At 41.1% G+C, this 25634-nt stretch overlaps 1 protein-coding gene across 2 annotated transcripts in view; it reads right to left on the bottom strand.

Annotated features, from left to right (window-relative positions):
• The window catches only part of LOC109907761 (IQ motif and SEC7 domain-containing protein 1), a 182339-nt gene that overhangs the window by 110107 nt on the left and 46598 nt on the right, over nt 1-25634 (bottom strand). For both annotated transcript variants that reach the window (XM_020505951.2, XM_020505944.2), the window contains exons 2-3: nt 18562-18591; nt 7899-8006 (exon numbers count right to left, since the gene is read on the bottom strand). In XM_020505951.2, coding sequence (XP_020361540.1) covers nt 7899-8006; nt 18562-18591 — 138 coding nt within the window. The remainder of the gene's footprint in view (nt 1-7898; nt 8007-18561; nt 18592-25634) is intronic.

Below are 25634 nucleotides of genomic sequence, written 5' to 3'. Positions count from 1 at the left end.
GCTGATAAATCATATAGAGCAATTACTCTGTCACACAATAAACTGCAATCCACTGTCCCTGTTGGGCTGGCTCACTGCTCTACTTTCGCTCTAAGTCTCAACAAGCAGACAATAAAAGCAGTGCTCTTACTGCACACTTGAACAGACTTGACCAATTTGACAAACCTCTGACAAAACCATAAACAAAGAGCTTCAATGAAACATGGATCACAAGAGGACAACTCACTGTTGTCCTACATGTGTAATAACACAATCAGGAAGTGTTAGTTGTGGGATGGAACATGTCTCCCCTGAAGTATTCTGGTGTGGTGCGGAGGGATCAGTGGAGAGGAGAGAAGATCTAGACTAGGGCGAGGAAAGACAAGAGAGAGAAAGGAGAGAGGGGTAAAGAGACGAGAGCGAGGGGGAAAAGAAAGGAGGTAGAGGAACTGTTGAAGTCAGCTGGGGAGTCAGGCAATTTATCACACACTAAGGAATTTTCCTGTCTACAGATTCATGAGTCAAGACTATTTTAATTGAAGGATCACACCACAGAGTGCAATGGAACTCTTTTAATGCGGTTCTGTACTGGGACTAAATCAGATGCACAAGCAGTCACTGACAGAGCCAATGATTCATCGGCCTTAGAAAATAATAACTACTACAACATGAAACAGGCCTGTCTTTAATTTCAGAGAATTTTAAGACAGTACACTAACTATGTTTAACCATCAGCCAATGAGGTCCAGTAATCAAAGAAAACGCCTTGACACTGTAGTCAAATGTTTTCCCTGTCCAACTCTCTTTGTTGGAGAGTTGGACAGGGAAAACATTTTACTACAGTGTCCAGGCGTAGTGGCTCACGTGAGTTTAAAAAAGGTATGAATAGCCACGTGAGCACAATTAATATTGCCAAGGTTCCTGACCAGGCAGTTCCTTTTCCAAGGTAAATTAGTGTACCTCTTTTGTTAAATTTGAAATCAGCAGTAGTAGCAGCAGATTCAGCAAATCCAGTGGTCCTATAAACATCCCCATTACTACACAGATACAAGTACATATATGACCATTAAACATAGGGAGAGAGAGGGAGTCTGCCCTGAACAAAAAAAGCAGAGGCCTGCCCCTGAACAAGTTCTTCCCTGGGGTATATTTGTGTTATATTAACTGTGTTGTTGACTTGGAATCTGATGGCTACTCCTCGGAAATTGCTCTACTTCACTTTATAAGCCCATTGACAGAGCAAATATTTGTCAACAATGCAGCATTGGTATTGACTGCTACAGCACATTCGGAAAGTATTCAGACCACTTTACTTTTTCTTACGTACATACAGCCTTATTCTTAAATTGAGGGGGGGGGGGGGGGGGGGTGTAATCAATCTAAACACAATACCACGCATTACAACCTGTGTGTAATACTGAAAGTATTCAGGGAACATATACAGTACTGCTTTTCAGTTGAACATTATCATACAGGCAAATGTCAATAAATGAAATAATGATTCAGCATGCCAAAGGAGATAACAGCAGCTATATGAAATCCAACACTAATAATATGTACCCTCCTCTCCAATACTGCACACACACACACACACACACACACACACACACACACACACACACACACACACACACACACACACACACTTCAATACTGCACACACACAGGTATGAAGATAAATCACTCTCTTTAATATGGGCCTCACACAGGCCTACCGTGTCACAGCAGATAATCATCACAAAGAAAATAGAAATGGTTCGACATCCGTTTAGTGACACTGTGTAAAAAGCAGTTCTAGCATTGGCTTCCGAAGTAAATGCCTGTTTTCCATTAGTCCCGTAAACTAATCTGTTCCATTAACCTTGAGTGTGACGAACTGTGCCTTTGTGTTGTGGTAGAGGGCATGTATTCAGTGTTTTATCATGTGCTAAGACTTTATTCAGTCCTGTCCTGGAGGACAAAAGGCAACCTCATAACACAAAAAGAAAATGCCAACACAGAAGTGAGCAAGCACAAGAAAACATCGTTGCCACAAAAGACAAAGAACTAAAACAGACATGAGGAATGAAAGATCTCATTAAAGCATGTATTAAAGAAAAAATCCCCCAAAACCATTCAATCCTATAATTTACAGTGTTACAAGACTAATATTTCACAATATTTTTTTTGTGAACAAATGTTTCATTTTGGCGTTATAATAAGGTTGGTAGCAACATGTAAAAACCATTGTGGAAATCTGTTGCAGCTCAAGTTGACTACAACATCCACAATACAATGCTCTCTCTATGGGCTGGCTGGCTAGTTATCAAATGTAGCTAGCTAGCAAACGTAGCTAGCTAGCAAATGTAGCTACACACTATAATACCAAATAAAATATCAGCATGTGAAGTAGCTAGTCAGCTGTGAAATTGCCTAAACAAACTGTACTATCAATTTAGGAGTCTACAATCTTACCATGTTCAACCTGCAGATCGATGTGCCTCACAAAGTAGAGTCTGACATTCGCAACAGCAGACATACTTTTAAGGAGATTGGAAACTCCATTGGAATCGTTTTAACATCAATGGGCCGCGTGGTACATTCTGGGCAGTTCTGGGACAAGGAGAGCTCAACATTAGCATGCATTACGTCAACAATTATAGGAATGAATGGTCAGTAGAGAGACAAAGTAGAGTCGCAATTCAACAGCTCAAACACGATACGTATGTGGCAGGGTCTAGAGTCAATTACGGAATACAAAAAGAAAACCAACCCCGTCGCGGACATTGACATCTTGCTCCCAGACAAATTAAACAACTTCTTTGCTCGTGTCGAGGACAATACAGTGCCGCTGACACGGCCAGCTACCAAAGCCTGTGGACTCTCCTTCTCCATGGCCAACATTTAAAACGTGTTAACCCTCGCAAAGCTGCCGGCCCAGGTGGCATCCCTAGCCCCGTCCTCAGAGCATACGCAGACCGGTTGGCTGGTGTGTTTATGGACATATTCAACCAATCCCAATCCCTACCAATCCCACATGCATCAAGATGGCCTCCATTGATCCTGTTCCCAAGAAAGCGAAGGTAACTGAACTAAATTACTATTGCCCCCGTAGCACTCACTTCTGTCATCATGAAGTGCTTTGAGAGACTAGTCAAGGATCATATTACCTTCAACCTATCTGATACCCTAGACCCACTCCAATTTGCTTACCGCCCCAAAAGGTCAACAGACGATGCAATCGCCATCACACTGCCCTATCCTATCTGGACAAGAGGAATCCCTATGTAAGAATGCTGTTCATTGACTGTTCATTGACTACAGCTCAGCATTTAACACCATACAGACCCTGGGTCTCGATCCCGCCCTATGCAACTGGGTCCTGGACTTCCTGACGGGCCCCCAGGTGGTGAAGGTAGGAAACAGCATCTCCACCCCGCTGATCCTCAATACTGGGGCGCCACAAAGGTGCGTTCTCAGCCCTCTCCTGTACTAGGGCCCTCGGACTGTGGTGTCAGGAAAATAAACTCTCACTCAACGTCAACAAAAGAAAGGAGATGATTGTGGACTTCAGGAAACAGCAGAGCGAGCACACCCCATCCACATCAATGACACTGACACAGGAGAAGGTGGAAAGTTTTTAAGTTCCTCGGCGTACACATCGCAGACAAACTGAAATGGTCCACCCACACATACAAAGAAATTTGCCTTGTCATCAAAATCAATCAAACTTTTACAGATGCACAATCGAGAGCATCCTGTCGGGCTGTATCACCGCCTGGTACGGCAATTGCACCGCCCTCAACTGCAAATCTCTGGCCACTTAAATAAATGGACTTAATAAAGGTACCACTAGTCACTTTAAATAACGCCACTTTAATAATGTTTACATATCCTACATTACTCATCTCATATGTATATACTGTATTCTACACCATCTACTGCATCTTGCCTATGCCACACACCATCGCTCATCCATATATTTATATGTACATATTCTTATTCATCCCTTTACATTTGTGTATATAAGGTAGTTGTTGTGAATTTGTTAGATTACATGTTAGATATTACTGCATAGTTGGAACTAGAAGCACAAGCATTTCACTACACTCACATTAACATCTGCTAACCATGTGTATGTGACCAATACAATTTGATCAAGAAGTACAACATTACAAATCTTTTCTGAGATGAGATAATTAACTTCATAACTGTAATATTGTATAGCTTCGGATTTGTAATTTTGAGAAAAATAGGTACCTTTCTTGACTCATACGCTGCCTTTGAGAAGGGATTGAGCGATCATTAGTTTAGCAACCATCATTAGTTTAGCAACGTGACGCAGCTTGACAACGTGAACACGATTGGTCGACAGTCTACTGGGGTTGGGGTGTTATACATTCCTCCATTAATTTCCCAATGGGATTCCTCTCTCCTTTCTCTAATATCTCTGGCAACGGCACCATGCAATGCACCCTGGACTGAAGAAGCTGACAAATAGGAGAAATGTGCTAGACTTTCTGTTAACCTGTAGTGACGCCCAGCCCGTGAACGGGACCGTTATCATCATGCCACTAATTAGCATAACGCAACGGACATAAATCTTCCTAGAAAATATTAATATTCATGAAAATCACAAGTGAAATATATTGGAACACAACTTAGCCTTTTGTTAATCACCCTGTCATCTCAGATTTATCATAGTTTATCATAGCCTAGCATAGCATTATGCCTTGCTAGCAGCAGGCAAACTTGTCACGGAAATCAGAAAAGCAATCAAATTAAATCGTTTACCTTTGATGAACTTCGGATGTTTTCACTCACGAGACTCCCAGGTAGACAGCCAAAGTTCATTTTTTCCCAAAATATTATTTTTGTAGGCGAAATAGCTCCATTTGTTCTTCACGTTTGGCTGAGAAATCGCCCGGAAATTGCGGTCACCACAATGCCGAAAAATATTCCAAATTAGCTCCATAATATCGACAGAAACATGGCAAACATTGTTTAGAATCCATCCTCAAGGTGTTTTTCTAATATCAATTCGATAATATATCCGTCGGGACAATTCCTTTTTCTCTAGGACCGAGTGGAGTAATGGCTACCTCTGCACTTTACGCGAGAATCTCTCTCGGAGCCACCATGTGGCACAATGTGCCCCCATACGGCTATTCTTCAACAGAAATGCGTAAAACTACGTCACAATGCTGTAGACACCTTGGGGAATACGTAGAAAGCGAAAGCTCGTTGATGGTACATTCACAGCTATATAGGGAGTCATTGGAACGCAGCGCTTTCAAAACCTGGGGCACTTCCGGATTGGATTTTTCTCAGGCTTTCGCCTGCAACATCAGTTCTGTTATACTCACAGACAATATCTTTACAGTTTTGGAAACGTTAGAGTGTTTTCTATCCAAAGCTGCCAATTACATGCATATTCTAGCATCTTTTCCTGACAAAATATCCCGTTCAAAACGGGAACATATTTTTTTTTTTTATGAAAATACTGCCCCCTAACATCAAGAGGTTAAACTACACATTTATCGCAAAAATATGATAAATGGCTCATTCGAGAGAAGATATCCTCCCGAGTTATGACATCGGCCAGTATTGAAATCTGACATGTATGATAAACATACTTGCGATCTAAAAGTCATTTTCTTATTATCTTCCAGTGTAGTGAGAGCAGCTTTATCACAGTACTACGTCATACTGGCCAGATTTTTGCCTGCTTGAACGACAACTCAGAAACAAATGAAAACATGAAATGACCCAGGGAATAGATAGAACATCACTCAGAGATGCACAAAAACAATATAACATTCAAATTGGGTGAACCTTTCCTTTAAGGACTTTTACTGCATAGTGCTGAGCGATTAGTAAGTAACATTAAATGCACTATGCATTTTGTGGGTTGAATGCTGTAAAACCGAATTAAACAATTAATAAAAAGTCCCATGATGGTAGTGATTGCCCATTACTACTTATCATTTATTAACTATCATTTATTCACATTACGTTACTTTAATCAAATGGAAATTCAATTAGTTGCTAAAAAAAAAAATGAGTGAAAAAAAGGAAATTTCAGTTAATTGTTCATCAGTAATACTGCATGTACTGTGTACATAATGCTGAGCTGCAGTAATTAACACTTCTTAATAATGTTAATACATTTAAATGTAATAACCACCTGGGGGATAAATTAACACAGCAGCCAACTAAATCAAATCAGTAAATTGTCCAAATAATCACTAATGTGTTGGGGGCATATTGGAGTGTTGTGCTCTGTCGTCAGTCAGCTGGTTGGTGATTAGGGACTGATTATGCTAATGAGTCTGTGAAATGATGAAGCAAAAACAACAGCGCTGCGAGCCAGCCTATCACGCTTCAAATCACATCCATTATTGTGTTGGCCTTCATAACCCATTTCACCTATTAGCAACTAAATGTGTTCCTGAAACAAACACTATCACAGAGGACACAACTGATCTGACATACTAATTACTCAATATGTTCACGATAATCTCCACTGTTTCTCTGTAAAACATCATAGAACCCTATGGCATTTAAATCAATGAAACACTTCACAACATCTACAATATCAGATACCCATATCTCAGGTCTTGGTCTCTCATTTCCATATAAACACACCGTAGATACAGATGTCAAATGTTTTTGAAATGAGCCTGGTATGAGCTTCGGGGATAATTTGGGCCTATAATGAGGAGGGCAGGCTATTGAGTGGGAGCTCATTGCTATTTGATGATGAAGCACAGGGCAATGAAGAAGCTTTGAAACCTTTAGAAACTGTGTGTGTGTTGTGTGTGTGCTCTCTTATCTCGTCCGGCTCTTGTTGTTTATTGAGAGGCTCTCAGGCTCCAGGTAGTGGGTGGTATTATACACCAACATCATATCTCATTAGTGGACTACATAATGGACAGAATGCCCATTAGGAATGTCCAGGGGGAAAAAACAGCCATGTCCCCCCGAGATGGATAAGGTATCACAATCAGCTCACTAGAATATGCCAATAGAGACTCAAACATGGTGCAACATATCTACCAGAAGGCAATTTTACTGTGAACTCTGTTTATAACACTAACACAATCACATCAAACACTTAAGCCTTGTTCACACTGCAGGCCTTAATGCTCAAATCTGTTTTGTTTTTCAAATCTGTTTTAGACTACTGACTGTCAAACAGCAAGTTACAAGTGACCAAATTGTATGTATGTGTGTGTGGTGTGTGTGTTCAGAAAGCAGTCATTTGCTGACATGGCTAGGCTAGTTGTCATGGTAACGACCAGTGTGCGCACAATGGTATAGGCTGATTGGTGGTGAACCTTGTGCTTCCTATCACTCAGAAGTTGTGTAGCAATCTAAGGTGACAACAATGCCTGCCATGGACTATTCCCATGTGCTTTGAATGTTCAAAATCATAGTGTAAGAACACTTAAAGCCTCAAAAAGGATAAGATGATCCAACTTCCAAAACAAGTAACCACGGCAGTCAAAAAGATAGCTAGGTAGCGGTTTAGTTTTCGAGCACACTCACTCATTTGTTTGTAAACAATTAACAAGCTAGTTAGCTACCACATGTTGTTGTCAAACTGTCAGAGTAGCTAGCAAGCCACAAGATATGCCAGTCTAAAAACCATTTGAGGGCAAATAAATCAGATTTGACCATTCAGACAAAGGCCAATAATAGGATTTGTTTCTTACTTCAAACCACCATAGAGTCTGTTCAGACTGCAGGAAAAATAACAGATTTTATTTCAGTCACTTCAAAACTGCCAATGTGAAAAAGGCTTTAGTCATCTGCAGTTTGAGGGCACCAGTTGTGATTAAAGCCAAACAAAACATTTCAGTGCTATCAAGCTTTAGGGGTCCATACAGGCACACTGAACACACACACACCCGAACAAAAACAACATGTTACTGTACCCAAAAGAGGCAGACTTCCACTTGCGGCAGGGGAAACCTCTCCTACAGCCGGCTGACACCAGACTGGCAGGGTTCTCTGTCACGTCGATGGGCAGAGAGGCATGTCTCCTGTAGAGAGAAACAGAACGACGGGATAAATGTGTGTGTGTGTGTGAGTGCATCAGGATTGTTCCCCAGGTGACAAGGGGATCTTTTTAGGGCACCAGTTCAGCCAGTGGCACCTTCCTGCTTCACTCTCAACCTGAGCATTCATTATTTTCATACATCTATATTTTAAAATGGTGTATTATTGTGTTTAGGATATTAAATCACATACCCATGCTTTTCTGTTTAACACACATTTTAAAGAGAAAAAGCATTCAGGGTTGTGTACCAACAACAACAAAAAACTACAAGTGTGCATGCTCTAGTTCCTGAACAGCACAGCTTGGAGAGCTCCAAAAAACAACTTCTAGATAAAGACTTCTTTCAGTCATAAAAATGCATTGAAATTTAGAACTGCGCACACTTTGTAGAGGTGTGTGGCCATTTGGAGACACCAGTTAGTCCTCTCCCTCAAACCCTTGTAATGTATGTTGTTGCACCTACCCCACATTTTTCAGGAACATTCTTATCATGTTACTGAATGTATCCAGAGCATTTTACTTGGTCTAATCATTTTCCCATACTCTCCAAACTGTTCCCTTTAAATTGCTACCGTGGTTCATATTTCTTCAGTAAGAAACATTTCAATGCAGCCGTATCCATATAGGCCAATTGAGTAAAAGAACTCGCGCTAAAGAACTGAATTTGATGGTCTTTTTTTAAACGCCTAGCACACATTACAATCTTTCCACAGAAGAGATGTATTGCCTGGAAAATCTACAGTTTAATCTGGAGTCTACGACATCATACATAATATATAATGTGGGGTTAACAAACACACTTAGTTCTCCCAAATCGCTCTTTCCACATCCTAAAATGAATCAGCTGAGCAGCAGGAGTATGGTTTTCATTATTCAGATGGTTCCGCTCGCATTATGATCTATTAACAGCTACACCATGGAAACGCAGTAGGTCATAATATGAACAATTCAGTAGAACAACAATATTTAGTGCAGGAAAAATGAAATGATCAAATTAGTGAATTAAATCAGCAACATGACATTGATGAGATGTTTAAGATCATATGCAGTAGAGCCATATAAACAACATGTTCAGCAGCTGTAAGGACACATTCATCATGAACACAGAGAGGCACTAGGAATGAAATACAATGGTGCAGTTCAGAGGTCACCTCCCAGAATACACCCGAACATGCCCAGCGGCATAATGAAGGTTCTGTCTATGGCAGCCGCTACCGCATAAATCTCATTGTGACTTGTGTAAAAAAAACATCCTGAATACACTTCAATCCTACTTGTGAAAGAGGAAGGAGAGACATGAAGAAATGAAAAATAATTCCAAAGAAAGGACAAAAGAAATGGAAAGTAATTGCCCATGTAGACAGAAGGTCAGGTTATTTGTAGTGTTTCTACAGTCTTTGTATGTTTGTGTTCTGTGCTGAATTCTATTTTGTCAAGGACCTCTCCTCCTGATGTTGTTATGGCCATCTCTCTCCTTCTTTATCATCATATACCTGAAGTAGTTCTCCCCAGCAGCACTTCTCACTCATCTATAGAAGAGCTTCCATGATCCACCTTCGACCCGCTGGTGCCGGGACCATCCCCTCTTCAGTCCACCGCCAGTCTGCCATCAGTCTCTCAGAGGTGAGGACCTTCATTAAGCATGGAGCCATGTAACATCTGGCCTGAATGCTGAACAGTGGCCATTTTTCTCCATCACAGAACTCTGATCCCATCTCTGTCAGACACACAGAGCAGCAGGAAACGCTATCTGACATCTTTTATGAAAGCAGTTTGCTCAATCAGATTAACATTTGGCCTCAGTGTCTTCGCTAATGTTCCATGAACAATAGCTTGACTGGTAGGTAGGATGTGTGCAGTAATATTCTGTAATCCCTCTATTGAAATTCACAGCTATGTAAGAAAAGTAATTATAGTATGAATATAGGTGAGGAATTACAGTCGCCTTGTATTTTGCCATTATCACAGAGTATAATCAGTTCATGTCTTGCTTGAAAACACCTTCACAGAAAAGCCCAGAATGCACTGAAAAAGTTTTTTAATTTCTAATTTCTGCACACAAGCCATGATTAATATCAGTTGCAAATTGAATCAAGGGCTGATGCCATTTACTGCTGTTTGAATTATTAATTTCACAAATGCTAATGTCCCATCTCTCTCGCTCTCTTTCTCCACTGAATGAGTTTGGGGAGCTGTGAACCATGAATTACTCTGATTTCTTTCCTCTATTAGTGACTGGCAGGGCTGCAGAGACCAAACGCAGGCACACAGAGACACATCTCCAAATCGAAATCAGCAATGGGTGTTACACAACTCCACTGGTAAATTGTAGGAGAGCCTTTCTACAAGCCAGCAGGCTGAGGCAACTTAAAGAAAAATCATCATAAATAACTTCCGTTCTGCTTGAGTCACCATAGATAGTGCAGTTTGTGAGTTCAGCTAGCTGTCTGTCTGTGCTGACTTGGATGTCATTCAAGGTGAAGCACAGTGCTGAGAATAATGGGAGAGGGGGTTATCAAAACAATACCAGGAAATAAATTCCATTGTAAACTGGGTGGTTCAAGCCCTGAATGCTGATTGGCTGACAGCCGTGTTATATATATTTATATACAGTGGCAAGAAAAAGGGTGTGAACACTTTGGAATTACCTGGATTTGTGCATAAATTGGTCATCAAATTTGATCTGATCTTCATCTAAGTCACAACAATAGACAAACACAGTGTGCTTAAACTTATAACACAAATCATTGTGTTTTTCTTGTCTATATTGAATACATAATTTAAACATTCACAGTGTAGGCTGGAAAAAGTATGTGAACCCCTAGGCTAATAACTTTTCCAAAAGCTAATTGTAGTCAGAAGTCAGCTAACCTAGAGCCCAATCAAGGAGACGAGATTGGAGATGTTAATTAGAGCTGCCTTGCCCTATAAAAAAACTCAAACTGTTATTTATTTCTCTTTTTTTTTTTGTGTCCCCCCCCCCCCCCCCCCCAATTTCATGGTATCCAATTGTTTTTAGTAGCTACTATCTTATCTCATCGCTACAACTCCCGTACGGGCTCGGGAGAGACGAAGGTTGAAAGTCCTGCGTCCTCCGATACACAACCCAACCAGGCCGAACTGCTTCTTAACACAGCGCGCATCCAACCCGGAAGCCAGCCGTACCAATGTGTCGGAGGAAACACCGTGCACCTGGCAACCTTGGTTAGCGTGCACTGCGCCCGGCCCGCCACAGGAGTCGCTGTTGCGCGATGAGACAAGGATATCCCTACCGGCCAAACCCTCCCTAACACGGACGACGCTAGGCCAATTGTGCGTCGCCCCACGGACCTCTATATATGCCATTTTTATTAGGTACCCCACTTGTTCCCGAGAAGTGCTCACTCCTACAGACAGTGAGGCACATGACCATGGCTTGCTATATAAAGGAGGCAGACAGGCATCGAGGCATTCAGTTACTGTTCGATTGTATGTTAGAATGGCCAAAATGAGTGACCTAAGCAACTTTGAGGATGGTATGATTGCCGGAGTCAGGCACGCCGGTTCCAGTATCTCAGAATCTCCTAAAACAGCCCTTAGTAGGGGGTTATTCACATGATAATCCCTGGGTTCTCATGCCTTATAGCTTAATCATTGGTCCAGAATGTTTTCAGTCTGACAGGGGCCTGTGTGTGTTTTAAACAGAGGATGGTGGGAGTACAACTCAAGGACAAATCTCCTCAGTGGGCTGTTATCAAAGTTCACCATCACTCTCCATGGCGATGAGATATATGCACTCATGAGTAGCAGAGGACAACCTTGTTTGATCCCAATGAAGTGCAGTTGGGAAAACATTTCAACTGTTTCCCTGGAGAACACTTCTAATGAATCCAGAGGCAAGGCACAGTGGCAGCAGAGTACAGTAGACACCTCTTCTACCCAGGGACCACAGTGAGTCCGCATGCAGCGACAGTTCCTGGCATCGCACTGTGACCGAGCAAGGTGCAAGTTTGCAGGTTAAACAGTAGGTTAAACAGTCCTGTCTTACTGTAGTCACCTTGTCACAGACATTTCCTGCTCCCCTGTTGATATAGCCCTGAGGTTCAAATGCAAAATTATTCCAGGTCTGTGTAATAGCTGTCCATCTAAGATTTACCACTCGCCCTAACCGAGGTCACTTCATGTGTGAAGTGCTAAAGAATGATCTGAAATAGGTGCAATTCTGTATAATTGCACATTCACTCAACTACCATCATCACATCATCATTATGCTGCAGTATGTACACATGTTTTAACACAATCAGAAAGCATTGGCCTGAACATGAGGGATCAGAGCCGGTGCTTTGTTCTCTCTCCTTCACAGTAATAATAGTTAGGTTTTCTAATCACTCTCTATTTCAGTCTCCACACCTCCCTGCTGAGAATGACAAGGGAATGAAAAGCCACTGATTCTGTCAGGCCTCTTGTTGCAAAGCGCTTCCGTTGAGCCTCTACAGAGTTGGGGTGGCAGGTAGCCTAGTGGTTAGAATGTTGGGCCAGTAACCGAAAGGTTGCCGGATCAAATACCCTGGCTGACAAGTTTAAAATCTGTCTTTCTGCCCCTGAACAAGGCAGTTAACCCACTGTTCCCCGGTAGGACGTCATTGTAAATAAGAATTTGTTCTTACTGACTTGCCTAGTTAAATAAAAGGTAAAATCAAAAGGCAGGCAAAGAAGCAGGCAGGCATCACCACATTGAGCATGGTTATATGCACACAATAATGTGGCTATTGTGGATAGTCGGGTTAATATAATAGTTTGTTTAAAACGTTTACCTGCTTTGCAAGAAGAACAATCCCCCTAATAATACTGTTTATGACTAATGCCATTCTCTGCATTCTGCCACAATCAGTTTAATGTTGATTAATTAGTGTGTATGCAAACATACCGCTTTGGACCCACATTACTCATTCAGAAAAACAGAACGACAACAAATGGCTACTATGACTGGAAGCCATATAGATGTTGTATGATCAAATAGTTTCATAATAACAATGATAAATTGGATTCAATCTAGAGAGATGGTAGAGAGTTGCATTTACCTGTGGTTCCTGTGTTTCGGAATTCATAGGATAATATAACTACCCTTTTGTGAAACACACACCAACATACTTATTTGCACACACTGAAAAACAGGAAGTGTTATTCAAATATTTATCACACTTGAATGAACACTGCTTACATTCATCCCCAGCTCTCGTACTGTATTGAGTGTCTGACTGTGACTGCTGGTGATCTCTCCAGCTCCCTCCAGCCTATTGTTCCCTGATAGTCAGGGTTTATGAACGGGTTCTACTTTACACATCTAAACCAGGTCATTGAGGCTGTTCTGAGGCTGTTCTGAGGCTGTTCACACCAGCAGTCAGTCAGTCTCTCACATTGCTGGCTCCTAATCACGTCTGAATGAAGCCATCCATTTTGATTAGTGGAGAAGGCCAATTAATCACAGCCATGTTGTTATTCTTTGCTCATTAGTTCCCCTACACGTCCGCTCACTGTTAGCTACAGTACCTCACCTCAGAAAAGCACATTCTCAGGTACAATGACTTTTCCATGTTTAATGATAGCGAGAGCTAGCCAACTAGGTATGTAATGCACTAGATTTTAAACAGCCAGGCTCAGTTTAGGTCATGGTGTAGCTGCATATTAACATGCAAGAGACTTGTAAGCAATATGAGTATGACTATGAGCCTAGTGAGTGTCGCAGGAGAGTGGTACCTCAGTGGCTGTGGAGTGGTTTTGAATTTGAAGAGCCTGGCTTACTTTGAGCTTCGGTATTGTATATCAAAAGGGAAAGACTAGGGTCTGTGATCTAGAGCACCGTTTGGGTCTTTACGTGTAAAAAAAAAAGTCAAATAACATTATTTGATGTGCCAAGTAAGCTTGTTGACCATTCAGGACGTGAATGTGACTGCACATCACATAATAATTTAACACGTTCATGAATTTTGGACATAGTGATTACACATTGATTACAGCATCACCATATTTCATAGTGATTCACCGATATGTATGCTATGATTCTGGTAAAGCTTTTTCGGGCACCTCCCAATGCCGCAAGAGGCAGACACACACTTCCCTAAACTCTCGGGCAGTGCTGGTCAGAAAAAAAGCTAGTTAGTTGTTGGATGCAAACAATGTTCTCCTCCAAAAGCACAGCAAAACAACAATCTGTTTCAGTAGCTATAGTTAGCGAGCTAACTATCTAGCAAGGTGTCATCTAAAATACCCCTCATTTATAAGACAGCTTTTGTATTTGGGTGATGGTCCCATGCTTAGTCATGCTTATAATGTTAGCATGGGGCAACAGGGCGAGGTACTGTAGCTGGCTAGCTTGCCGAGTTTGTTAACTAGCTAGCTGGCAGGCAGAAGCAGCAGGATCACCATCCTATCTCCCCTGCCTCTGGGATGGTTGCATGTCAGGGAGAATGTTGGACTACCAAGCTAACCATTTTTATCCTGCTCATTTGATCCTGATCTCATTTCAAATGCTCACACAGACATTTTCCCATTCGGTTGAACAAATAATGGCTTATTACCAACGTGGTATTTTAAACACATTGTGACTGGTGTGTGTGCTTGTTTGCAGACTTATTTCTTTACAGCTTTGACAGCGCTACTGACCGTAGTGGTGAAACTTGGCTTGCTAATGCAGATTCGGCGCACGCAACATTCTAAAATATAATTTTGTTATTTGACACGTCAAATTATCAGTTTAAAAGACGCATCAAATATTGTTATTGGACTTGTATCTTTTATCACACGCATTAGACCCAAACGGCATCCCATACTATGAGGTTGTAGGCCTGTGCTGGTAGTCTTGGGACTGTATTAGTGCTGAACGTAGTGGTGGATGTTGTAGCAATTTCACTCAGCCGGACTCTGGTTTTACGTATTGATGTAGAAAGACTACAGACATATACACAACGTGAATTTCCGTCTGGGGAGTGGATTAGCAGTGGTAGCAGTCGATGCATACTAGCTCTTGGATGACTAAAAGTGTAGATGAAATAGCGGCTGCTACTGTAGTTATGATGATTGACACTACCCATGTGTGTGGGTAAAGGCTTAATTAGCAGGATGGGTTATTGGCCAGTTATCTCAGAAAGCCTGATAGCTGATTGAAAAGAGGCCCAAGTCTCTTGTGTTTCACAGTTTGAGTCCCTGGCAGACATGCAGCATCTTTAGTACACTGGCTCTGCTGGTGATGCTGCTCAGTGGGTGAGCACACACACACAGACACACACACAGGAAAAGACAATGACACCTCTGGGGCTCAGCCTTCTCTTTCACCTTCGCCTCAGTAAGAGAGGACAGCCAGTACGTAACACAAGAGGCCGGAGCACAACAAATAACATGGGAGGAAAGAACAGAGATGGCCTGAATCTAATGTACAGTTGAAGTCAGAAGTTTACACTTAGGTTGGAGTCATAAAAACTCGCTTTTCAAACACTCCATACATTTCTTGTTAACTTCTTATGGCTGGGGGGCAGTATTGAGTAGCTTGGATGAATAAGGTGCCCAGAGTAAACTGCCTGTTACTCAGTCCCGGAAGCTGAGATATGCATATTATTAGTAGATTTGGATAGAAAACACTCTGAAGTTTCTAAAACGGTTTGAATGATGTCTGTGAGTATAACAGAACTCATATGGCAGGCAAAAACCTGAGAAAAAATCCAACCAGGGAGTGGGAAATCTGAGGCTTGTTGGTTTTCAACTCTTTGCCTATCCAAGATAGTATGTAAATGTGGTCCGATTGCACTTCCTAAGGCTTCCACTAGATGTCAACAGTCTTTAGAACCTTGTTTGAGGCTTCCACTGTGAAGTGGGGGTGAATGGGAACTGTTTCAACCTTTGGCTGGAAAAATGGCTGTGTTTTTCTGTGACTAGGTGCTGACCTAACATAATCGTTTGGTGTGCTTTCATCGTAAAGCCTTTTTGAAGTCGGACACTGTGGTGGGATTAACAACAAGTTTATCTTTAAAATGGTGTAAAATACTTGTATGTTTGAGGAATTTTTATTATGAGATTTCTGTTGAATTTGGTGCCCTGCACTTTCACTGGCTGTTGTGATATCGATCCCGTTAGCGGGATTTCAGCCTTAAGAAGTTAAACTATAGTTCTTGCAAGTCGGTTAGGACATCTACTTTGTCAAGTCATTTGTCCAACAATTGTTTACAGACAGATTATTTCACTTATAACTCATTGTATCACAATTCCAGTGGGTCAGTAGTTAACATACACTAAGTTGACTGTGCCTTTAAACAGCTTGGAAAATGACAGAAAATGACATCATGGCTTTAGAAGCTTCTGATAGGCTAATTGACAACATCGGAGTCAATTGGTGGTGTACCTGTACATGTATTTGTGCCTCTTTGCTTGACATCATGGGAAAATAAAAATAAATCAGCCAAGACCTCATAAAAATAATTGTAGACCTCCACAAGTCTGGTTCATCCTTGGGAGCAATTTCCAAATGCCACACTTCTTGGAGAAATGTCCTCTGGTCTAATGTAACAAAAATAGAACTGTTTGGTCATAATGACCATCGTTATGTTTTGAGGAAAAAGGGGGAGGCTTGCAAGCCGAAGAACACCATCCCAGCCGTGAAGCACAGGGGTGGCAGCATCATGTTCATGTTGTGGGGGTGCTTTACTGCAGGAAGGACTGGTGCACTTCACAAAATAGATGGCATAATGAAGAGGAAAATTATGTGGATATATTGAAAAACATCTCAAGACATCAGTTAAAGCTTGGTCGCAAATGGGTCTTCCAAATGGACAATGACTCCAAGCATACTTCCAAAGTTGTGTCAAATGGCTTAAGGACAACAAAAGTCAAGGTATTGGAGTGGCCATCACAAAGATAATAGATCATTTGTGGGCAGAACTGAAAAAGCGTGTGTGAGTAAGGATGCCTACAAACCTGACTCAGTTACACCAGCTCTGTCAGGAGGAATGGCCAAAATTCACCCAACTTATTGTGGGAAGCTTGTGGAAGGCTACCCGAAACGTTTGACCCAAGTTAAACAATTTAAATGCAATGCTACCAAATACTAATTGAGTGTATGTAAACTTCTGACCCACTGATGAGATAAATAAAAGCTGAAATAAAATCACTATTATTCTGACATTTCACATTCTTAAAATAAAGTGTTGATCCTTAGTGACCTAAAACAGGGGATTTTTACTAGGATTAAATGTCAGGAATTTTTAAAAACTTAGTTTAAATGTATTTGGCTAAGGTGTATGTAAACTTCCGACTTCATCTGTAAATCAACAGTGGTGGAAAAAGTACTCAATTGTCATACTAAAAGTAAAGATACCTGAATAGAAAATGACTCAAGTAAAAGTGAAAGTCACCCAGTAAAATACTACTGGAGTAAAAGTCTAAAAGTATTTGGTTTTAAATATACATAAGTACCACAAGTAAATGTAATTGTTGTATTTAACAATGTAATTGTTGTATTTATTTTCAAATTCCTTATATTAAGCAAACTTGTTGTTTTCTTAATTTACAGATAGCCAGGGGCACACTCCAACACATCATTTACAAACAAAGCATTTGTGTTTAGTGAGTTCGCCACATCAGAGGCAGTAGTGTGTGAATTACTTTTGGGTGTCAAAAGTCAAAAGTACTTTCTTTAGGAATGTAGTGTAGTAAAGTTGTCAAAAATATAAATGGTCAAGTAAAGCACAGACACCAAAAAACTACTTAAGTAGTACTTTAAAGTATTTTTACACCAATGTATATCAACACAAACTCAGCTCCTCTAGGGTTCTCTCCATTCTCAGAAAGCTCAGAGACAACACTTGAGAGGCAGGAGGAAGAGTGTAATTCACCATCTGCTCAACAGGAGCATATGTGCTGCTTACCCAAGATATTACATCTATATACTATGGAGAGAAGGAGCTGGAGACAACTGGGCTTATTTACTAGGGACCGGGAAGCAAAGCACCTCTACTCAACATGCCAGTCATGTTTTCCAGCCCTAGGCACATCACATCAATGATGTATGCTGATTCCAACTTTAAATCACTCCACTGCTTCACATTTACTGAGACACTCCCATATAAACCTCATGCCACAGAGACGGTATAACTCAAATACAACAGTTAATTGTACTCAATGCAGTCATGGGTTGCACTCAACACAACCTCAATGCAACCTTGGGTTGCACTCAACACTCAAACCCATAATTTCCCCCATCATAATGGCCACTAGTGGACATTGAGACACATCATCAGCACCTAGCTGCTACTATCATCACCTGAGGACAATCACTCAGGTCTCTGCTACTGCAGCATGTTTTAATCACAGGGTCCGTCAGCTATAGACTGGAGAATGTTATCTAGAACCAGAACCTACTCAAGAGAAATCGTGGGTGGAGAGAGAGCGAGAAAGAAAGAGAGAGAGGAAAACAGAGAGAAAGACAGAGACAGAGAAAGAGTGTCCTTGGTCAGAGTTAATAAAGTGCTACCTGAATACGTGCATTACATCATGAGTAATGGTGTACATACCTGACCATTCTGGAACTGTCACATTCAGATCTGGAAAACAAAGAGGAAATAGATTAGTGTGGTAATCAATTCATTGTAAGTTAATATAAATTAACTGACATTCAATACTAGCGCACAGTATATGGAAACATCTAATTGAAACAATGATCAATTAATCAAGGACGATATGACAATATAAATGACTAGCTATCTAGCTTGGTTTCTTCATTCAGTCAGTGATTAAGTATAGTGACATATAAGACACATTACAGGGACCCTGCAGCACCGAGCGCTTTGCTAAGAGCTGCCTACAATAGAAAAGACCAAACTGAACAGGCCAATTACACGGAAACTGAATTACACTGAGAATCAAATTGTTCCCTTTAAAATGTAGGCCAAAACGATACCACTGATTTCAATGTTTAACAAATCGTTTTTATTTATTTTCACATTTATTTAACCAGGTAGGCAAGTTGAGAACAAGTTCTCATTTACAATTGCGACCTGGCCAAGATAAAGCAAAGCAGTTCGACACATACAACAACACAGAGTTACACATGGAGTAGAACAAACATACTGTAAATAATACAGTCTAAAAATAAGTCTATATACGATGTAAGCAAATGAGGTGAGATGGGAGGTGAAGGCAACAAAAAAAAAAGGCCATGGTGGAGAAGGAAATACAATATAGCAAGTAAAACACTGGAATGGTAGATTGGCAGTGGAAGAATGCGGGAAGTAGAAATATAAATAATGGGGTGCAAAGGAGCAAAATAAATAAATAAATAAATAAATAAATACCGTAGGGGAAGAGGTAGTTGTTTGGGCTAAATTATAGATGGGTTATGTACAGGTGCAGTAATCTGTGAGCTGCTCTCACAGCTGGTGCTTAAAGCTAGTGAGGGAGATAAGTGTTTCCAGTTTCAGAGATTTTTGTAGTTCGTTCCAGTCATTGGCAGCAGAGAACTGGAAGGAGAGGCGGATTTGGTTTTGGAGGTGACCAGAGAGATATACCTGCTGGGGCACGTGCTACAGGTGGGTTCTGCTATGGTGACCAGCGAGCTGAGATAAGGGGGGACTTTACCTTGCAGGGTCTTGTAGATGACCTGGAGCCAGTGGGTTTGGTGACGAATATAAAGCGAGGGCCAGCCAACGAGAGCGTACAGGTCGCAGTGGTGGGTAGTATATGGGGCTTTGGTGACAAAACGGATGGCACTGTGATAGACAGCATACAATTTATTGAGTAGGGTATTGGAGGCTATTTTGTAAATTACATCGCCAAAGTCGAGGATCTGTAGGATGGTCAGTTTTACAAGGGTATGTTTGGCAGCATAAGTGAAGGTTGCTTTGTTGCGAAATAGGAAGCCAATTCTAGATTTAACTTTGGATTGGAGATGTTTGATGTGCGTCTGGAAGGAGAGTTTACAGTCTAACCAGACACCTAGGTATTTGTAGTTGTCCACATATTCTATGTCAGAACCGTCCAGTGTAGTGATGCTGGACGGGCGGGCAAGTGCACGCAGAGATCGGTTGAAGAACATGAATTTAGTTTTACTTGTATTTAAGAGCAGTTGGAGGCCACGGAATGAGAGTTGTATGGCATTGAAGCTAGTCTGGAGGGTTGTTAACACAGTGTCCAAAGAAGGGCTAGAAGTATACAGAATGGTGTCACCTGCGTAGAGGTGGATCAGAGACTCACCAGCAACAAGAGCGACATCATTGATGTATACAGAGAAGAGAGTCAGCCCAAGAATTGAACCCTGTGGCACCCCCATAGAGACTGCCAGAGGCCCGGACAACAGACCATCCGATCTCTATCAGAGAAGTAGTTGGTGAACCAGGCAAGGCAATCATTTGGGAAACTAAGGCTATCGAGTCTGCCGATGAGGATGTGGTAATTGACAGAGTCGAAAGCCTTGGCCAGATCAATGAATACGGCTGCACAGTATTGGTGCTGTTTGGTCTGTAATCTGTTTGTTGACTTGGCTTTCGGAGACGTTAGAAAGGCACGGTAGATATAGGTCTGTAGCAGTTTGATCAGGGAGGTCCTGATGGACACTCTGACAGAGCTCCAGAGTTCCTCTGTGCAGATGGGAGAACCTTCCAGAAGGACAACCATCTCTGCAGCACTCCACCAATCAGGTCTTTATGGTAGAGTGGCAGAAGGAAGCCACTCCACAGTAAAAAGCAAATGACAGTCCACTTGGAGATTGCCAAAAAGCACCTAAAGGACTCTCAGACCATGAGAAATGAGATTATGTGGTCTGATGAAACCCAGACTGAACTCATTGGCCTGAATGCCAAGCATCACATCTGGAGGAAAACTGGCACCCTCCCTACGGAGAAGCATGGTGGTGGCAGCATCACGCTGTGGGGATGTTTTTCAGGGGCAGGGACTGGGAGACCAGTCAGGATCGAGAGAAAGATGAACAGAGCAAAGTACAGAGAGATCCTTCATGAAGTCCTGAGCGCTCTGGAGCAGGTTCTCAGACTAGGACCTTCCAACAGGACAGCAACCCTAAGCACAGAGCCAAGACAACGCAGGAGTGGCTTCGGGACAAGTCTCTTAATGTTATTGTGTCGGACAGCCAGAGCCCAGACTTGAACCCGAGCGCTGCTCGCTGCTTCAACAAAGTACTGAGTAAAGGGTCTGAATACGTATGTAAAATGTGATGGTTTTTGTTTTAAATGTGCTTTTTGCTTTGTCGTTATAGGTTATTATTAAGACTAACGTAACAAAATGTGGAAAATGTCAAGGGGTTTGAATACTTTCCAAATGCACCGTACCCATGAAACAAAGTAACCAAATTGAAATCCCTGACAATAGATCTTGCAACAATAATAACAATAACAATATTTGCAAAGAATGCAACGCAATTAGATCCACATTCGATTGGAGAGATCAAAATATCCCCACCGTGCCACAATGCCTATAATGATAGAGGCATAGGTCTGGTTGGCCACAAGCTGTCCTGGAATGTAGCTCTTTTTTTTAAGATACTCCAGAGAACCCAAGACAAGTGGGTAGAATTCCTCATTTCAACCTTTAGGTAACAAAAACTGTTTTACAAGGACTGTATGGGAAGAGGATAGCGCTCACTTCTTGGGGAGGGATTCAATTCATTTGGAGGTGTATTGTGACCTGGAACGAACGTGGAAAATACATTTGAAAAAATGTAATCAACCAGTACTGTACAATGATGCCAGTACGGTGATGTCCAAACTTGTTAAACATAGACGTCTATAATTGTTTTTTGGTCTGGACCAACCAAATGTGGTCTTGTTTGGGGGCGAAGCTTATTACAAAAATAGCCAGTGCGTAGAATAATAACCAAATATGCAAAACAAGGACATTACATATTTCTATCTTTGTGTACCTATTCAGGATACATCACCATGAAGAGAATGATATTCGTATCCATAATTATGCATTCTGTATAGTACAGATCAGGGACCCGTAATTCCGTTACCGGTTGAAAATCCACTTCACCTACTGTAGGTCGCTGACACCACATTCCTTCTGCAGAACTCTTTGAATCTCAATTCAGAAAACGTGGTCTCATAAAAAACTGAGCAAGATTTTATTGTAATTCTGTTACCAAATGTAGCATCTGCACAGTTCTTCCAGTAAATGTGTTTTTGTGAACATTTGTGTAAATTATTCAAAGTAGTCCTTGTGCATAGAGTTATATGGTTTGTAGGCTGGGTAATTGCCAGGGACCTCACGATACGATATTATTATGATACTTTGGTGCCGATACAATAAGTATTGCGATTCTCACGATTCTATAAGTATTGAGATTCGATACTGTGATTTTACTGCAATTCGATGTTCCAATCATATTGCTCACCATATGTCTGCTGCAGAGGGACAAGAGAGACACGAGAAAACACGTTTTGTTCAGTCATGTAAAAAAAAAAAAAAAGTGCTGAAACCAAATTGCCTCACTATTTCAAAAGAAGATGGAGAACAAGCTAATGTTGGGGTACTTTCCTTGTCAATCATTTGCTCATTGGTGAAATTAGCATTCAGACAATATCTTTAAGTAAATCAATCATTAATTTAATGCAATTGCAGACAGAAGTTGAGAACAGGAACATAGCATGCATTTTTCTGAGTAAGTTCTGCAAATTGTTCTGCACTGCCTACGTCATTCTACTCATGAGACCAAAACCATGCCTACACAGCTATATAAACAAGAGTTTTAGTGTTATCTAAAATAGCAGTAAATGTCCGCTCCCCAAGTTGATTTATAGTGGAATGTCTGACTAGTCTCTAATCTCTTACACTTCCCTACAGAGTTCTGTCTGTCACACATTTCTCAGAGTTTCTTTATAAGAGGCAGAAATTAGAAAAGACTGGAACAATATTAAACCTTTGTAATGAATATATATACATTGTTAATCTGTAGTCTAGGACCCTGTACATGTAAGGAGGGAGGGGTCTTATAAACCCTCCCCTTCTATTAATACAACATAAGCATAATCAATTATTATAATACATCAAACATTTGGTACAGCCCCTATCATGACCCCAAGGTGAACCCCCGACACTATGAAGGAAACATACTGGAGTTTTGGTACAGGTACAGACGACTAGCACAAAACAAACTGCGATATTGTCAAAACAATATAATCAAAATTAATATCCTGAAGTGTAACTACTTTTTTTCCCATCACTAATGGTTTGTTAAACTTTGAAATCAATGGTTTTTGTTTGGCATACATTTTAAAGTGAAAAATGTGAATCAAAGCGTAATTCCGTTGACGTGGAATTGCACAAATGCCACTCTACCGTTAAGGGAAACTGCTCTGTACATGGCTGTTCTCTGGAACCCAGCCATCAGGGCCAATATAGCTACATTTATGTGCACACTGATCGCCTAGCCATTTTCCTCACACGGAGTACCTTCCTCAGCATTTTCATTAATTATGAATGGACAGGAAATTGCTTGAGTTACTTACTGAAATGGATAGTTACTGGGGGGGGGGGGAGAGTCCATCTCGAGGTGTAATAAATCCCCACAACGTAAATAATATTTTCACATGAACCTCCCCTTGTACTGTAAAACAAATTGCACCCCCCCCAATGATTACGACCACAAATAAGAACTGAGCTCACTCTATCTGCCCGTTTCATTACACTACGATCAGAGCCGGCTGCAGACCATGATCAGCTAGGGGGAAAATCAGATTTTCAACATTCTGGTGCTATATTTATAATTATATAAAATATATATGCACCAACAGGTTTCTGTGCCAATGCACCAGACAACCAAAAAGAAAATCATAACTGCATACTGATTACCAACTTTGGGACACCACAATCAAATTGACATAGTCTATCTCAACAAACAGAAAATAGATCCCTCCCTACCTTATATCCAGTATCGAAGGCTTGGCTTGGCAATCTCTGAATGTCATTCAACTTTTTGGTGTTTTGTAACAGATAGTGGTCAATGTCCGCGGTTCTAAAACTGCAATTCGATGTTGAATTGGCGCCTTTTCCTTGACCATGTTGCTATATGCATATAGCAAAGTTGATCAGCATATTGGTGTTGAGAACAATGCGGCAGGGGCAGCAGTGGAGTTAGGAGACAAGAAAACAGCTATTGCCTTAATTGTCTAAGAAAAGTGAGGAAAGAATGAACCAACTTTTTAAATGTAACCTTTATTTAACTAGGTAAGTCAGTTAAGAACATAGTCTTATTTACAATGACGGCCTACACCGGCCAAACCCGGACGATGCTGGGCCAATTGTGCGCCGCCCTATGGGACTCCCAATCACGGCCGGTTGTGATACAGCCTGGATTCCAACAATTCGATCTGTAGGCCTAAAAACGCATCCTGTTCAGTCTTAATATCGTAACTTAATTTAATCTCACAGCATGCGAGCCAGTCATGGTTTGAAATGCAATCAAGCATTTTAGTTTTATTAAATAACAAAGCAACCCTTGAATAATTAGCATAAACAATAAATAAACTGTTCCATTTCAGAAATTGCATTCACAAATGAATACGACTGTTTTTAGTCTTTGCCGTAATAAAGGCTTACAACAGACTGCCTGGTACACACTTGTAATTGATTTAGTATTGTTTACGTTGTTCCAAACAGTCAGAAAAATGATATTGCAATCTAACAGCACCTGTTTGGCAATAACCTAATATGCACGCAGTGCATGCTCCTTACTTTCTTTATCTCCAGTATTTTCCACAACTAGTCAAATGTATTACACCCATCTGACTTCCCCATTACCTCCTGAGCAACCAGTAAACATCCCCCCCGTTTTGAGTTTATTTGTCACGTCCTCTGCATCCATTTTGCTGATACGGTGTTCAGAACTTGTTATAATAAATGTATCGATGTGATTATGATATACTATTAGGTCAGGCCCTAAAGAGTGCAAGGGTTGGGGGAATAGGGAATGTTTTTACTATACAAATTTTTCAATCAAAAATGGCTGTAATTATGTTGCAGCATCAGCAGCACAGACAGCGTGATAAACACTTGATGTCCTAAGGTAGTCCCTGCAGCAGGGAGGAGAAAGAGACAACGGGTGCAAGTCACACAGTCGCTCGCTGTATGTTGTTTTTACACAGTACAGCAAATCTGAGACCTGCCCGTCACAATCAAATAAATTGCGGTCGGACTCCCTCTCATTTGTGTGTCTTAATTATTTACTCAAACCATGCGCTTAAAGCATCAAACAAGCTCAGTGCATATAGCTGATTTGATTAAAACACAGTGTCTATATATGGAAAAATAAAAGTTAAAAGATTTCAACCAATCGATTGGTCTAAAGAAGAGACAATTTTTTCTTTGTCAGGGACAGCCCTAGTTAGGTTGTAGGTGCGGGAGGAATAGCCGCTCGGATCAGAGAGGAGGCGCATTAAGCTTGGGAAAATGATTATCTGCAACAGACAGCGTATCTCAGTATCAGAAGTAAAAATACAGATTGGCTTGCTACTGTGCCTTTCTAGACCTTATAAACTGTCAAGAGTAGAGTAGACCTATAATGGATCCAAATGGAAGGAAAAGTTAAAATCACAGTGCTTTTGTGCAGTTATTCAAATTTTCACAGCAGTTTACAGCC

This window comes from Oncorhynchus kisutch, linkage group LG17 (assembly GCF_002021735.2).
Source record: "Oncorhynchus kisutch isolate 150728-3 linkage group LG17, Okis_V2, whole genome shotgun sequence".
NCBI lineage: Eukaryota > Metazoa > Chordata > Actinopteri > Salmoniformes > Salmonidae > Oncorhynchus > Oncorhynchus kisutch.
This window is presented reverse-complemented; position numbering and strand designations above follow the sequence as displayed.